At 42.8% G+C, this 12,980-nt stretch overlaps 1 protein-coding gene and 1 long non-coding RNA gene across 3 annotated transcripts in view; both read right to left on the bottom strand.

Annotated features, from left to right (window-relative positions):
• Positions 1 to 9,728, bottom strand: part of LOC145944944 (uncharacterized) — a 41,699-nt gene extending 31,971 nt beyond the window's left edge. The window contains exon 1 of the long non-coding RNA XR_014426771.1: positions 9,647 to 9,728. This is a non-coding gene — a long non-coding RNA (uncharacterized LOC145944944). The remainder of the gene's footprint in view (positions 1 to 9,646) is intronic.
• Positions 9,729 to 9,790: 62 nt separating this feature from the next.
• The window catches only part of LOC145944938 (uncharacterized), a 50,002-nt gene continuing 46,812 nt past the window's right edge, over positions 9,791 to 12,980 (bottom strand). For both annotated transcript variants that reach the window (XM_083053645.1, XM_083053644.1), the window contains 2 exons: positions 12,185 to 12,388; positions 9,791 to 11,777 (listed from right to left, as the gene is read on the bottom strand). In XM_083053645.1, the coding sequence (XP_082909771.1) occupies positions 11,118 to 11,777; positions 12,185 to 12,388 (864 nt within the window). In that variant the 3' untranslated portion in view covers positions 9,791 to 11,117. The remainder of the gene's footprint in view (positions 11,778 to 12,184; positions 12,389 to 12,980) is intronic.

Raw genomic sequence — 12,980 nt, 5'->3', positions numbered from 1 at the left:
TTTCTTTTGGTATCTCAAAGCTTAGTTTTTACTCCAGGATCAACAACATGAAACTTCTGATCTTTTCTTCTTTTATCTTATCAATTTTCTTTTACTTTTTATTTTATTACTTTTATTTTATTACTTTTATTTTTTATACACTTAAAAAAATTTTTTTCTTCGTTATTTATAATTATCCTCGAGTTCTGTTTAATAAGTAAATAATTTTAATAGATGATGTTAAATCGTGAAATCATAACTATTTTCTTTTAATTTAAAAAGGAGGGGTTTTAACCCCTAAACCCTCTTCTAGAATCTGCCAGTATATATGTTATTCGTCTACTAGTAGTTTTACAAACTTACTGGAGAGTCATTGATCTTTGAAATAGGTCGAGGTTCAATTATACATAATTACGTGCGATCTCTCGACTCTCCCTCTCTTTTTCTTTCGTTCGAAACTTGTATCTCTCGACTGCACAATCCCTGTTCACAATGTATCCTCCATTTCTTTCAACACGCTCGACAGGAGGATTCTCCTTCGAAAGCTCTCATCCCTGTTCTCACGAAGCTATTCGCGACACAAATCATCATCGAGCGATGACTAACGAGACGCGGTTATTTCGACAGATGGAACGGAGGGTTCGTTCGTGTTGGTTCGCAAGGACAGCGCAGAAACGGAAGACCGCGTTCGGCTCCTTCGGTATCCGGGCATCGCACTTCGACGTACTCTCACGCGATCTCTCGCTCTCTCGCGTGCCTCGCGGCCATTACGAGGAAACGGCTCACGGCAGCCAGTTTGAATTTCGGAGCGTCCGGGGGTAATTCCATCGGCGGGGTGTTCTAATTGGCCTCTCATTACCGATGCTCGGCTTGTTTCGGCTCGCCGAGGCGAGGCAGGAGGGTCCCAGCAGCGACGAAACTAACCGGTGGCTCCGGCCGATTATTACCAGTTATTATCTACCGCGGGATCGTTCAATTTAATGGCCGATTGTTTCGAACGCCGCGCCGTTAATAGAAATTTACCGAGGACTCGGGGTCTCTCGGTCCCCGAGTCCTCTTCCGTAAATGCTGCTGACGCAACCGAACGATTGTTACTAGAATCGAATAGAGCCCAAGAAGCAACACGCAATTCCGGTTTCCAAAGGGATCCTTCTACATATATGGTTAAATCCCCATGTATCCTAAATCCGGAAGCGACACATGTTTCGGATGTTTCTTGTCAGGCAATCCTATATGTCTGTGCGATAAGGATTTCTCTTATTATTATTTATTATGTATATCGCAAAGTATTATAAAACGGCGGATGTGTTGTGCTACAATTTGGATCCTTCTCGTAAAAGTCGAAGACCGGGAGGAGCCGAGTTTGTGGCCCAAAGCTTGGCAAACCTATAATAAAGTGGCGGAACAGCTTTTACGATACACGACGCGAGTAATTGGCCGCTCATTTTGGCAGGATGCTTATGATATGCCTAATAGAAATAGAGGATATTTGTTGTTCCCTACGCGGAATAATTACGCGGGTTTTTTCTGTTAGAGCCGAGCTTCCTGGCGAAACACGCTATTTAGATTTTGTCTCCCCGATTAGAGTTTTATAATTATTACTTTAAAATAATTTCTCGTCCTCAAACTTGTAATCAATGCTTTCAGCAACAGTAGTTTTACAGATAAGAGAAATAATATATTTTTTATATGATATATTATTATTTTAAATTTCTTCTCCATTTTAAAATGTTATTAAAATTATCTTAATTATCTTGAAATATTATTTTGACGACGCGCACATCTATGACTTTAAATCTTTTTAGTCGAAAAATATTGAAAATTAATTATTAGCTATTACATATCGACAACTTGTAAGTTGTCTCCTTCTGCTCGAAAAAAGCGACTTGGAAACGAGACGCGTCAAACTCAACCGATTGATAAATCGAAGACCCAAGATGATTACGTCGTAGACTCCGTTCGACAGCTGTCGTTTACATCGTGGGCCATTTTAATTGAAAAAAGTCATCGTAGTGGAAACGAGGCGTGGAGGGAAGATAAAGGGAGGAAGGAAGGAGGCATCAATTTGCTCGATTATCCCGACTCGGGTTAGGAGAACGCGGAGCCAAAGAGATAGGGGGATAGGGGAGGAGGGAGGGGGGCTGGCAGGTCGGTCCCCAAGGCTCGGGATAGAAAACCTACTATAGATTATCAGGCCTGTTATTACGACGGAGAGCAGAGGTTTTTTCGGGGCTAAAAATTGGTTTTTAATGCGGGGTTCGTCGCTTTCTTGTGGCCGCGGGGCCCCCTGTTGGTAATAACTATATTATCGGGCGGGTCTGTGTGTGACCACGCGCTCTTCTTGGGGCCCCTGGTGCACGCCATACCAGAGTCCGGTCGCGGGACACGAAGAAACGGATACAATGAAACTAATGCCGAGGAATATTCGAAGACACACACGTGAGAGCGGTCTCCCCTGGTCCCGGTCGCCCCCTCCGTGTAATGCTGCAAGGGAATCCCCCGCTCACTCGGATTATACCTTCGGGTCTTTAACGAGCGCGACGAGAGATTACTCGCGGGAGAGTAATCGCGGCTTGATTTACGCTGGAAAAAAAAATTGGATACCGCGAGTATATTCTCCGGAAAAATGAGACAACGCGAGAGTCTCAAAGGGAGCCGAAAAGAGAATCAGAGGTATCAGTGGAAGTAGATGGATTAAGAGGTCCAACAGAGGATCTAAACACATCTCTCGCGCGAGGATGAATAATTTGTTCGGTGACCGAGAGGATCCTCCGAACCTCTCGGCCTCTCGCTTTTGAAGATGCAACAGTGTAAAAGGCCTTTCGCACAAGAGCGACGGTCTCGCGATCTGGGTCGACCCAGGTTGCTCGCGAATCCTTTCCCGCCCCCTTCACCTATATCTCTGCCCTCCCTCCTCCTCTTTTCTCCCATTCTAACCCTTCGCTCTTCCTTTTGGTCGGTGGATCCCTTTGTATGTGGAGCGGGCGTCAGTTGTTCGAGGCGATTTATTATGAGAATTATGAGGGGCTCGCGCTCTCGCGGTGCCCCGTGAAACTCCGGGGTGCAGTGCTCGAGGAGGTGCTAGTAAGAGGCGGTACTGCCTCGTAAACCTTAGATTTACTTCTGGCTGGCCGCCATCAAAGCACCACCACTACGCGGATATCGTTCCTCGTGTTTCGCGAAGTCGGCTCGAGATACTTATCGCGATATTGCCGCGAAGAGTCGATTGCTGCGTCAAAAGAGAAAGAGAGAGAGAGAGGGAAAAATGAGGAAAACACCTAGACCCAACACTACTTTCGTTGTCAAATTTTTTCAAAAAATTCTATTCCACAAGCGTTTTAAGATCTTGTCAAAGCTTACTCAATTTCATTCAAAATTCTTTTATCCTTTTATGTAAAACAAGCACGCACGTGGAATCGATTTTTCATGCAACAAAGATTGCTTTTCCCTCGCGCGTTGTGTAGAATAATTTCACCAGATCCAATTTTGACCAGTCAATCAAATGTTCGTTTTGCCGCGTCAAACGAGCGACCATTAATTACATTACATCATTTTATACGCCAACGCATACTTGGTGATAAATAACTTATTGATTGAAAGAAGCGAATTTGCACGCTTCGTTGAGGATTTACAGCTCTATCGTTTTTCCCTCGATCTGGTGGAGCCTTTCGTTAAGAAACCCTTCGAGAAAGAAATATATATGACGAAAAAAAAATAGGGAATAAACAGAAGTTGAAAGATTCGTTCAATATTGATCCTAATTGGCGCGTTCCCTCGCATATCTGGCAAAGATATGTAGAAAAACTCGGCAGGTGCTTGAAATAAAATAGCGCCGGCGGATAAAATAATCCGGTCGCCTCGTTCGAGAGGGGACATTCCCTGTAAATGGCGATATTTTCGCGCGCGCGGCATCCTTTCTCGCGGACCGGTTTTTTCTCGTAATAACGGAAAGAGATTTAGTGCTCGCCGGCATGACGCGCGCGTCCCTATATATCGCATGCAACATTGCCGCGAAGAGAGCTTTTGCACAACCATTCCGCATTAGCATAATACTCAATTTCATTCTTTGACCGCTCGTCGCTGCTGACACATTCGTGCATTAGCAGGTGTCGAGCGAAATTGCCGATCCTACGGGATGATTGCGCCTTCCAGCGTGACGCTTCGTGGAAATTGTATGAATTAGCCGGCGAGGAAAATACTTTACAATACATAATCCGTAAGAGAAGTTTCAGAAATTTTGCAAAATATTCATTTGCCTTTGTTTTCTTATGTATATAAATTTCCATTCCTATTAATATCGAAAAGACAATTTTTTTTCATCTATTTATTTTCATATATAATTATTTTATCGTTTTATCTTTATACAAAAATTTAGAGATATTCCGAGAAATTAATGCTGCGTAGATAGATAAATTAATATTACGTGAAGAGATTAAACAAATTAATCAATTTTCTTTTATAAATTATTCTCAAGTCTCATGTCAATCCCCTTTTTTTATATTGTGAAAATGTTACATAGAGAAGCCCTAATTAAAACAGATTGATCGATTGCGCAGGGTTAATATCATAAATAATACATATAAATTAACTAATATAAAGAAAGAGAAGAAAGAATAAATTTAAAAAAATATAACGTTCCTTATTAATTTAATTTCGACGAGATAAATCAAAGCAACGAAAAATATTAGATTTATTAGCCGAATAATCTGAAAAACTTGTGTAATCCAAATTCGCGGCGACTTGATGGCGGTTCCTGAGATTCGGCCCGAGCCCGTTTGGACGATCGAGAATCGATTTTGGCAGAAAAGTGAATCCAACAAGCGTGGCGACCGCCCGTGAGGCAGCGCGCGATATCTCGATCCCACGAACGAGAGTATATGTACATACATATACATATACAAGCCGGGGGGTCCCCGGCGAACAGCCTCAGCTTCACGGCTGGCGAACGATATCTACCATCTTGGCGCGTATACAGGCGGAGGAAAATTTGGTAATAAAATTTGTTCCCGCCAGTTAGACCCGGGCCCGTTGCCAAAAGCGGCTATTAATTCCTTATCTCGCATCTTCGATCTCCTGCCAAGTCCCGAGTCCGCCTCCGGTTCCGCCATAGATGGATGCTTTTCAATATCCGGCGGGATTGCGCTCGCCGCTCACTGAAGAGCGCAAAAGAAGAAAAAAAAAGACAAAGTATATATGTATATATATATATATTACGCCGCGAGATCGATCGATACGCGAGAATTAATCATGCTTGTCCGACGTAATAAACGTTAAAGTCATCAAAGTCACAAAAAAAAAGGCGCGAGAAACTCTACTATAATTAATATTCAAAAATCGACGAGGGATTTTCGCGCGAATTATCCCCTTCTCTCCTGAAATTACGTGTACGTAATTTTCTCTCCGCGCGGTGTGTCGGTTTGATAAAACGTTCGAGAAACTCCCGTTCGTCGATTTTTCGCGAGCTCATCCCGGTCGCATGTCGTTTCGTGGAAATGAGAGAGCAGCAAACAGGGTATACCCTCGCCCTCGTACACGGCGAAACTCGAGAAACGACTTAATACGTGGGTAGAGAGGCCGTATTCTCCGTACACGACGAGCTACGTACTCGCTCCGCGCACCGATTTATGTACATGCATAATGGCGATCGCCGGGCCAAGTCCCCGGTATTTTATGGGACGGGGCTGGCCGCGAGCCCGGCCAGGCTCTCGAGCTGTCTCAATTCTCGAAGGATCTTTCTACACGCCGCAGAAAACAATTTCTACAACTACTCCTTTAAATGCAGACGGCGTTCTCTAGGAGAATATATAAATCAAATTTCATTAATTGAAACGACTCGAGTGATTCACGCATGGAGATATCTTTAATAGAGGATCTCTCATCCTTCTCTCGAGCTTGGATATTAAAGATCTGCAGCGTTTATGACTAGTTGGAATATTTAAAAAATGCAATTAAAAAAATAATTGCCAAAGTTATTTTTTATTAAATCGCGCATGCGATCCCCGATCTTGGGTCTTGAACTTTTTTAGCGAACATAAAAGTTGGCGTTTTTTTTTTTTTTGGTCCGAGGTGAAATATAACACACACAGGCGCGAAATATTAATTTACAGGAAATTATCGAGCTCGCTTATCGAAATGCTCGAATACATAGACACGTCGGAAAGAAGACGAGAGAGGAGGAATTAGTTGGAAGAAGCTGGAGAGTGAGAGAGAGAAAGAAGACCAGACTCAGATATTTAATCTGGTGCGGAGTGGGTAAGGCTCATCTAGACAAGGAGAGAGGGCCTTGTCGGACGAAGATCGAGCGGGAAGATAGCCGATACCTCTGGGAAATATCGGTATCGATAGGTGATCAGAGCTAAATGGTTTATGCGAGCGATCAACCTCCGACCCCTTGTAATAACCGGCAAGGAATCTGCCGCCTGATCTATTGGATCGAGAACTCGATCGAGTTACACCTCGGCGAAAGGGACTGTATACAGTCATATTCTCGCTCGTCCTTTCCGCGGAATTCAGAGCGAGATAAATAGATCTCTTTATCTTCGGCCTGGCTGCACTTTGATTGCGACACGGAATCTCTTTGCGGAGAGTTGCCCGGCGATTTAAATACGAATGGATCACGCTTCGTACAAAATGATACTAATTTCTTTCGCTTTTCGACAAGCTTCAACGAAATTTATTCGGAATTTAAAAACGAAAGATCGGTATTAAAGCTTTCGAGAGAAATCTTATATTCTCTCTTTTCTCTCGCGATATTTTTTTCTCTCCCTCTCTCCTTTTTCTTATCAGCTAATTCATATATAATTTACATTTATATTGGAATTATCTTTTTATAAATATTAATTCTACACAATCGACCTGCCCGCTTTAATTAAGTCTTTATGTATAAAAATGATTATACCATAAAAATATATGGATGAAATTTGAAAATAATTAAATTTAATTTCTTTTCAACAATTTGAATTTTAAATTTATTTATCCCGATTCGGTTTCAGAGATAGTAAACATTTAATTTTAAAAAAAATCTACCATAACATTTTCCTGCCCTTTGTGTATAATCTTATTCACAATATATTTATTTATCTATCCGAGCAGCATTTTAATCTCTCCGAATACCTGGGAATGATCCTTCGTAAAGATTAAATCGTAAAATATTTAATATAAGAGAAGAATCGTTAAATTTAACAATTTCCGCGTTTCCAAGGAATATTTGCGGACCCAAGAATTGTGAGAACTTGAAAGAAGAATGAAAATTTAGCAATCTGTCAAAAGAATTCTGACAAAGTAGTTTCTGACAAGGGGCGAAATTGAATTGCGTTAAAGTCAGTAAATAAGATATTGCGCTCGTCTTTATCTCTCTTGCGTTATGATTAACCCGGACAGCGATACACATTACATCCGATCGACAATGAAAGCGTCCTTCCTAATGAAGGAGAACGGCCGATCGGGGATCTCGTAAATCGTCGGATTATTAATACCTGGGCATTCTCCGTGTGTGCGTGAATCCGGCAGGTGGCTGGTCGACCCTCTAATCGCGATCCCGGGATAATTTACACCCGTGTCCTCCTCGGGAATCATCGCATCAGCGTTAACGAATCATTTTCGCGTGATTTCCGAGACGCCTCTCCGCTCCTCGAATCAATCTCGAATTTCAATACGAACGCAATTCTCTTGTATAAAAAACGTACGACCTGCTTCTTTAATTATACTCGAAGTTTAATCGTCATTTATTATATTTAATCATTTAATTACTCAAAAATGGCTCTACAGTTTGATAGTCTGAACCTATTAAACACGTAAAAATGTCCCTGTACTTTTTGATTCAGTCTTTATGGATGTACTAGAACGTTATCACTTTCTTCGACGATCAGGAAGCTGCTTTGAACTTGGCTGGACCAAAGGGGGGTAATTTTTCGCGCGCGACGACACAATGGGACGCGATGGATAAGGAAGAAGAGGCAGAGAGGAGGATCGGCCGCAGTAATGGAGTCCTCAGGCGAAAGGGTAGAAAGCATCAGCCGTTTAAGCACGCGGGGCTTCTCCGTGGTGGACGGCTAATAATATTAACCGCGCCGCGTCGCGATCGCACAATGGGCCCTTTGTGGAGGCGCGTAAATGCTCGTAACATAAATCGCGAGCGGCGACGCGCGCTTTATTGTCTTCGCGCGACGCGCGTATTACCACCTCTTCCTTCCACCCTCTCACCCCCTGCCCGCACCCTGCACATCTTGGCGACGTTCACCGATTTCTATTCGCCAAAGCGGCAATGCCATTTCGGAGCTTTCTCTTTATCTCTCTGTCTGCGAGTGAATCTATCGCATTTGCATTTTCAAGCCAGCTTTAAACGATCTGCAATTCGCGACGAGACGGAATTCCATTTATAATTTTATGTATTAAATATTGGAAATCAAATATATACAAATATGTATATCAAGATGCATGTGTCAAGATATGTAAATATAATAAATGATAAAATGAATAATAATTCTTAATAAATTGAACAATGAATGAAATCATGTCAATTTTATCTTAAAAGTCGCAATTTAAATTCATTGTGTTTTTAAACTTCTTTAAAAATATCCTATAAATAATATCAAATTAATATTGTTTTAGTTATTTAATATATTATTAACAAATGTATTATTCCGAAATATCGCATCTTTTTTTAATAATCCTTATCCTTCTTTTAAAATCCACATGGTAACATATTAAATATTATTTCTAAAGCAAAAGCATCAATGATATGTTTAATTATGGAAAATGCGTTGATGTAAGCATAAAGACATATAAAACACAAATTTATATCTAGTAAATATAAATATCAATAAATATAAATAATAAATATATATGTATGTAATAAATATAAATATCAACATCAATAAATAAATCGTCCAATGACTAATGGATGGTTTTAGAGGAGGAAATGAATACTTTTACTGTCATGCATATATCTTTTTGTAATATTCGCTTTTCATGTAAGGAGGCTGCGCCTCATTGAAAAGCCAAGTAAAACTGAAAATTCTGCCGAGAAAAAAAAACAAAAATATAAGGTTCGTTCGAGAAGAAGATTTCGAAATCGGCGGCCACGTTGTTTTTAACAGCGCCGAATATAAATAGCGTCGCGCAACTGCAATATAACAGCGGAAGCGATGTTACATCGCGTCTATGATTTATGCGCGGCTCATTGTTCGCCACGCGACGCCGACAGCGGCCCGCATTGTCGTATACATCGTTATTATTCTTTCCTTCTCCCCTCCGCGCATCGCGATGTTTAAACGAACAAAAGCTCTCGACTTTCAGCGAGAGAGCGTCCCGCACTCCCGAGCATAAATCGCGCTCTCACGCGGATTTACATAAACATCGTCCGCCGTATCGTTGCGAACGCTACGGGTCGCACTCTTTTAGGTAAATTCGGGAATTGATCTACGTCCAACGCGGGAAGAATAAATTGGTGAAAAAAAATTGCAATATTTTCTCCCTGACGCTTTTAAACTTAATCTCTCCGCATTTGATTATCCATCATATATCAATGTGCATTATATAACACGCGACTGTTTAATTCCAGTTGAATTAAATCGAATTGATTAACAAATTAAATGTTAATAGATGCGAAAAATTATCTTGTGTGAGAAAATAATCTCTTTACAGATTGTTTTAGTTCTGCACTTACTTGGCATTCTCGGTGTCGGTGAGTATCCTGTAATAAATCCTGTCTCGCGTCGCTTTCTTCCAGATGCACAGTGGAGAGGAAAAGGAGGATGGGACCAGACATGGCGAAGGGGGACGCAATGACTGAGAACGCCGGCGCGTGGTCTGGAGAATAAATTAATATATTTTTAATGGATATATGATAGGTACTGGTTTTTTTTTCGCATATCCCGGATCATCTCTTATGGCAACTCTCTCTCTCTCTCTCTCTCTCTCTCTCTCTCTTATCACCTCTAACTATAAACTGAGCTCGTGGGACGACTTTGTCTTACGGGGGTCGCGGGAGCAAAAATTCTTTGTACCGCGCTGCAATCACGCCCGCCTCTAGGATCTTTTTTAAATCTATATACAATGCCAGGCAAATTTCTACCGCAGAGGTTCTCCAACTTTTACCTTCATGCCTGTGTATCTCGAATTGATTTATATCGCAGGGGGTATACATATGTTTTATTATTTCAAATGAATTGCTGGAAAATTTTAATCATTTTGCCCAGTCCATTTCCGCTATGGAGAAATTAAAGTCACACCAATAACCATAAGTGAGTAGAGAGTTGAGAACCTCTGCCCTATTGCTTTAAATAATATCCGCGATCGACGAACACTGGGGTATCGACTATTTAAATTAAATAAAACAGACACTTCCCTCCCACTATTTACATTAAATACACGCGTACGCACTCATACTCTTCTCTCTCTCCCTTACCTCAAAGACAGACAACCCGCCTAATCGGCGAGCTCGTCCGCGTTTATTGCACATTTTTTCATTCTTTTTTTTTTTTTTAAACAAAACACAGTGGACGAAATCAAACGCACTCGATCTACAACGGTCACGCATGTATTCGATATGTCAAAGTGATATAAGTCTTGCCGATCCACGCCGATGAGATGCGATCTTTAGATTCTCGAATCCCTTCGCAGTCAAAGAAAAATCGCGACTTGATTTTCGGATCTTTCTAAAATTGGCGCTCTATCCATAGATTTTTTTTTTTTTTCTTTTCATTCCCTTTAATTTCCTCCGGACTCGAATGAATATCTCGGGATATCAAGAATCTAGATGCATTCACGCGACGAGGAACGTGAGAATGTCTATACGCGAGAATATGCATATGATGAATCTATTTCGAGATTTCGATCGAAGCAAAAACATTTCTGATAAAAATGTGAACGGGGAATATTACTTTGCCCGGTTCAACCCTTATCACGATTGGTCCTCTCGCGCAATTATCTCGACGGACGGGGAGAACAAGTTCCACTTTTTTTCGCCCACGCGATTCATCCGATGAAACTGCACTTCACCGTCATCACCGATAATCCCCGCACAGAGAAGGAACCCCGGCTAATTACACTTTACCAACCCCTCGACTCTCGCGCGTCAAATCGTTTATTCCATAATCCGGCTCACCTTTCGGCGTCCCATCCAACTGTCCTGTTCACTACGTCGTGGAGGGCGACGTGCAGGCCGACGAGACGGGCGACGTCGGCGTCAACGGCCTGCGCTCCGACGCCGCGCTCGAAGTCCGGTTGTTGTTCCCCAACAGGCTGTCGATGGAGAACGGATTCAGCCTCTTTCTCTCCTCTCTGCCCTTCACCGAGAGATCAATGCTGCCGCTCTGGACCTCTTCCTCGGCATGTCTGATCAGGTTGTTCCTGGTGCCGGTGCCGACCGACTGTTGACGGCCCGTTCCGACGACTCCGACCAGCTCGCGTCGTCGCTCCAGGAGGCTCAAACCCCAGTGATGAATACCGGGTTGGTGATTCAAATGCTCCATCGGCGGATTCTGCGGATTCTTCCGCAGCGGCTCCGCGCTCTTGTTCGCGCTACTGTTGAGCGTCGGATAGCACTCGCCATCCACGGAACCGTCGGCCGCGGAGTCCATCCGTTCGCTTCCGCTCTCGCTGCAGGAATCCAATCCGCCGACTACGTCAATCTCCTCGTTGGCGTCATTACCGGACGCGGAGATGCTGCTCTCGCTGTTCAGCCCTAGCTGACCGAACGAGTTGCTCAAGGGACCGCTCGCGGTGCCGCGACCCGACGCCGCCTCGCTACGAGATTCCCACTCGGCGCGCAGCGTCGACAGGTCCACTGTTATGCCCTGAAATTAAGAAACAACAAAGGATCGATTAATTTTGAAGCTGTATAACTCTTGACTACTTTAATTTTGTAGTCAAACGTAAGAGTTCTCTCTAGCCACATTAGTTTAGGCCAATGCAGATAGTGCTGTAAATTATGCGTTATCTCTTTTTGTATATTAAACTGTTAATAAAATTATAGGAAAATGCGAAATAAATAGAAACTATTTATTCGCACTTTAAAAACATTTTAAAATGTTGCAAATTCATATAAAGACCGCGTTATCATTTTTATGTGTCAATCGCTATTATGTACTCGTAACCGTACATACAGAGTTTCTGATAAGCGAAATCAACATTCTTTTTTGGGAAAGATTATGTAATTTTTAAATTAGTTGAAAAATATATTTTCGTAAAACCTGTCTCTTACTTTAGCAGCGAGCTTTCGTTGTTGTCTCTCGAGAGCCTTCAGCAACTTTTTCTGTCGCCTGTCGCGCTCCTTCCGTCTTAGCTCTTCGGGTGGAATAGGCTCGCCGCTACAACTCTGAGGATGAGCATTATGCGCCGGCCTTCCAGGGCCCTTTTTCGTGTGTTCCTTCTTCCGCCATTTTGCCCTTCGATTTTGGAACCACACCTGGAACAGCAATAGTCGAAAGACGTTTATTATTTAGTGTACTTTGGTGTTGAACTCTATTAAAAGAGAGAATCGAGCAGTCGACAACTATTTCATATCCAGGAAAATGAAATCGAGGCGCGTCGATCGATTTTAACCGCAATTTAACTCATCCTTTTCGAAAGAAGGCGAATTAACTTAACCACCGGTTAAGCGCTAATTGACGTTGATGAAACCGCCGGGGTTGTTTCCCCGCAAGATCCCTCAATTGTAACAGGTGCTCGCCCGTTACGTTACGTCCCGTAAATCTAAAGATCCCACCCGGATCTTCCTCCAGTACGACGCGAAATTTCCCCGCGAGCTACTTAAATCACGGCGGCGCTATCAGAAGCGACACGAAGGGCGGATGCATTAAGTTCCGAAATTACAGGAAGACTCCTGTCTCAGGAACGAAGGACCAACGACCCTCCCGGGTGTCCTGATTCATTGAGGACGACAACCCTTTGCTCGCGTGAACGCTCGTGGCATGAACGACGATTTAGGGCTAGCGTGAGCCGCACGGCGCAACCGGGGGTAGCGAGAGCGCACTCGAGGGGATGTGGGGAGGGATTCG

Source organism: Prenolepis imparis, unplaced genomic scaffold (assembly GCF_030444845.1).
Source record: "Prenolepis imparis isolate NDT839.2.m4 unplaced genomic scaffold, iyPreImpa1.0 SCAF_14, whole genome shotgun sequence".
Taxonomy (NCBI): domain Eukaryota; kingdom Metazoa; phylum Arthropoda; class Insecta; order Hymenoptera; family Formicidae; genus Prenolepis; species Prenolepis imparis.
Note: the sequence above shows the minus strand (reverse complement) of the source record. Positions and strands in the feature narration are given on the sequence as shown.